Source organism: Monopterus albus, unplaced genomic scaffold (genome assembly GCF_001952655.1).
Source record: "Monopterus albus unplaced genomic scaffold, M_albus_1.0 scaffold6.1, whole genome shotgun sequence".
Taxonomy (NCBI): domain Eukaryota; kingdom Metazoa; phylum Chordata; class Actinopteri; order Synbranchiformes; family Synbranchidae; genus Monopterus; species Monopterus albus.
In genome coordinates this window covers 1,257,151-1,260,267 of record NW_018127886.1, presented here as the reverse complement: position 1 = coordinate 1,260,267, position 3,117 = coordinate 1,257,151, and the positions used below count along the sequence as shown (strand labels likewise).

Sequence of the window (3,117 nt, the reverse complement as noted above, 5' to 3'; positions counted from 1 at the left end):
CAAATGCATGAGTAGTGTTGCATTATTCAGTCAGTATACTCCCAGATACTTTTGTATATACTCACCCATACTGGACTTAGAGGTGCGGGGCAGGGAGGTGGGTGAGGACAGCAGTGGAAGAGCGAGTGAGTCAGTCATACTGAGAATTGAATGAGAATGCCTCCTCTCTCCTTTCTCCTTCCCTTCATCGTCAACCTGGGAGGCACCACTGAAACTATGCAGACAGAAGAAATTCAATCATGTTATTGCTAAAATTTAACAGCAAACAAAGAAACCCGCTCATTGTAGATACGTTGTTATGCATTAACAGTCATCTACAGTGTTGTGCAAACGTCTGTGGGCATTTTGGGCGTTCTCTTTAGAGCTGTTGGAAACGCATCACAGAAATCCAATGCCAAAATAAAGAATAGTTATAAAAACATATAAATAGTTTCTTTTTCAGTCAGTAATGCCTCTGCATAACACACCCAGGAAACATGCATTTAGAAAAATGAACCTGTTAAAGATTTAGAACAATAACTGTGAACCACAGCTACAGCACTTGTTAATTAATCAATTGTTCAATTGACAGAAATTAATTTGGACCTAATCTGATAATTAATCCAATGGTTTTAGTAATTTTTATGAGAAAATGCCAAATATTTACTGTTTCCTTGAACCATTTACCTTGAACTCCACGGCATTTATAATTGATTGTTACATTAATTAAAGGATTGTCAGACTGACTGATAATGAAATTAATCATTAGCTGTAAAACAAGTGACAGGGATTATGTTTATTAGCCCTGTAGGATTAACAGAATCTGTCATTCAGGTTGAATTTTATTAATGGGACCTCTGTATGTGCACAGTTAAAGGACTGTGCCCAAACTGTGTCAAACGATCTCTGACAATCTGGTGCTTAAGAGTGTATGTGTGTGTCCGTTTACCTTAAACCCTTCTTTGGCAGCGTGTTTCTGTCTCTCTGAGAACTGTGGAAGTTAAACAATGCCATTATTTTACCACTGGTAGAGGGAGTTATTAAACTTTCAAGAACAGACTGCAAGCACAAAGAAGCACAGTAAGAATGGCAGACAGCTGGTGTCAGCCAATAATTATGACTTCAGTCAGCTGGCCCAGTATAACACTGATAATAGGCCTGTAGTAATAATAGCCCAGTAACCCTTCAGTATGCGTGGAATTGTCTTTTTGGCTGTTCAGAACTTTATTTAAATACCAGAGGGCGGTCCTCACAAAGAAGTCACTGAATTTAAGGTTTATGGTTAGGTGTTAGGTTAAGTGTTAAGTTAAGTGTTAGGGTCAGAGTCCCCACAAGGAATGAAAACACAGCGTGTGTGTGGATGGGTGTGCATTAATGTGGCTGTCTTTACTTCCTTTAATTCATAATGTAAATATGACTTTCAGTCATTTTGTTAAACCAAATAACAGTGTACAAAACATTCTACAATTATTTTACTATAATCTTAGCGATAATGAGCATCTCATACAGCATGTTTTGTCTCTGGTTTTCTGATTAAATCACACATTAAATGTGTAATTACAGTCACATCCAGAAAGATTTTGTCTACTTCTAAGCTAATATTATTCTGTTATGTGTGTTTTTCACCTGTGCTTGCATTTTTGGTGGCTTACTATTATCTTGTGAAAGGTATAAATAAATGTTGCTTTCTGCTCTTCAGAAACCGCTGTCAAAAAAAAAAAAAAACAGCACCATGCCTTTTTCGGTATGAGCAGCATTTTTCCAACTGAATCACCTTTCCACCTGCCCATTCAGTGAAAGGACGAGAATGTGTGACTGCAGTACAAAACTAAGTGAATAAGATTTCAAAGGCTGCTTGTCATGAAGGATGAATGATGTTGGTGTAGTTCCTCAAATGACCAGTAGGTGGGGCTACATAACAGTAATTATAAAGTATGGGTGGTAAAAGGTCTACTTTGCATGTGGGTTTACAATATATACATGGCTGAAGATAATCTTTCAGCTGAATTGAACTCACCTGTCTGTGAGAACCAGTGAGACTTTGCTTCCAGAGCTCCAGCTGGTAGGGGAATCACTGTTTTCCTGTCTCACTCTGTCTCGGGACTCTAAAGTGGTGTAGCCTCTCACCAGATTCTCCTTCTCCCTATCCTTCTCTCTCTCCTCTCCTCTCTCTGGGGCCAGACTCATCTGGAGTGGTAGTGACTCCATGCTCCGATGCAGCCCAGACAGACGAGGGTAGAGCAAGGGAGAGGCACTCCCACTGCTCCCTTGGCCCCCAAGGGAAGAGACCTGCCTGGGCCCCAACTCAGAGCTTGAGAAGCAGGCTGAAGCATTCACATTAAGCAAAGGGGCAGGAGTGGGGGTCAGGCAGGGGCTAGTGGAGCCTCCGGCTGAGCTAGCCAGATCCTGGAGCTTAGAGTAGGGAGGAATCTTTGGGGGCAGGGAGTCCTGTACCCCCACCTCCAGGCTGTTGGAGTTCAGCTTGTCAAGCTGGGCCATAGATGGAGGCTTTACCAGGCTACGTACCCCAGATAATCTAGAGACAATACAAGACAATGTTGAAGCAAATGCATACTCATACTTTGGATTTGAAGGTGTGTGTGATCATATTTTATACTGCAGTATATGAAACCTGGTACCTGTGTGTGCTGGGTGAGGATAGATCCATACCCTTGCCACTGCTGGGAGGTCTCAGCCCCTGTAGCTTCCCTCCGTTCTCAGAGGGGGTGCTCTTAAGAGACCCACCCCCACACTCAGAGTCAGATACTACAGCTTTAGCTTTGGCTCTCTCTTTCTCCTTCTCTCTGTCTGTCTGATTGACAGGACTGGGACTTGGGATCCCACGACCCCCTGCCTTACTCAACCCTGCAGCAGAACCATGCCCTGTGGTGAGCTCTTTGAGCCTCAAGCCTTGGGGCGCTGCGCTGGAGGGTCTGATCAGTCCTGAGCCTGTGTCCATGGTCGTGCTTACTGGGCGAGCTGAGCTAGGCCGGGTTAAAGTCAGGGTGCTTGTCTTGGCAGGACGAGGAAGAGAGCGGTACTGAAGAGATGTCCTGGCATTTGGAGACAAAAAACCACTCTGGTCACTACTTGAAACATCTAGACTTGTCTTACGTCCTCCACCTCCACCAGCTCCTG

General features: G+C 43.5%; 1 protein-coding gene across 1 annotated transcript in view; it reads right to left on the bottom strand.

Moving 5' to 3' along the window:
* The window catches only part of LOC109968705 (neuron navigator 1-like), a 78,584-nt gene that overhangs the window by 9,019 nt on the left and 66,448 nt on the right, over positions 1-3,117 (bottom strand). Inside the window, exons 12-15 of the mRNA XM_020615180.1 lie at positions 2,619-3,114; positions 1,997-2,515; positions 929-970; positions 66-214 (exon numbers count right to left, since the gene is read on the bottom strand). Coding sequence (XP_020470836.1) covers positions 66-214; positions 929-970; positions 1,997-2,515; positions 2,619-3,114 — 1,206 coding nt within the window. The remainder of the gene's footprint in view (positions 1-65; positions 215-928; positions 971-1,996; positions 2,516-2,618; positions 3,115-3,117) is intronic.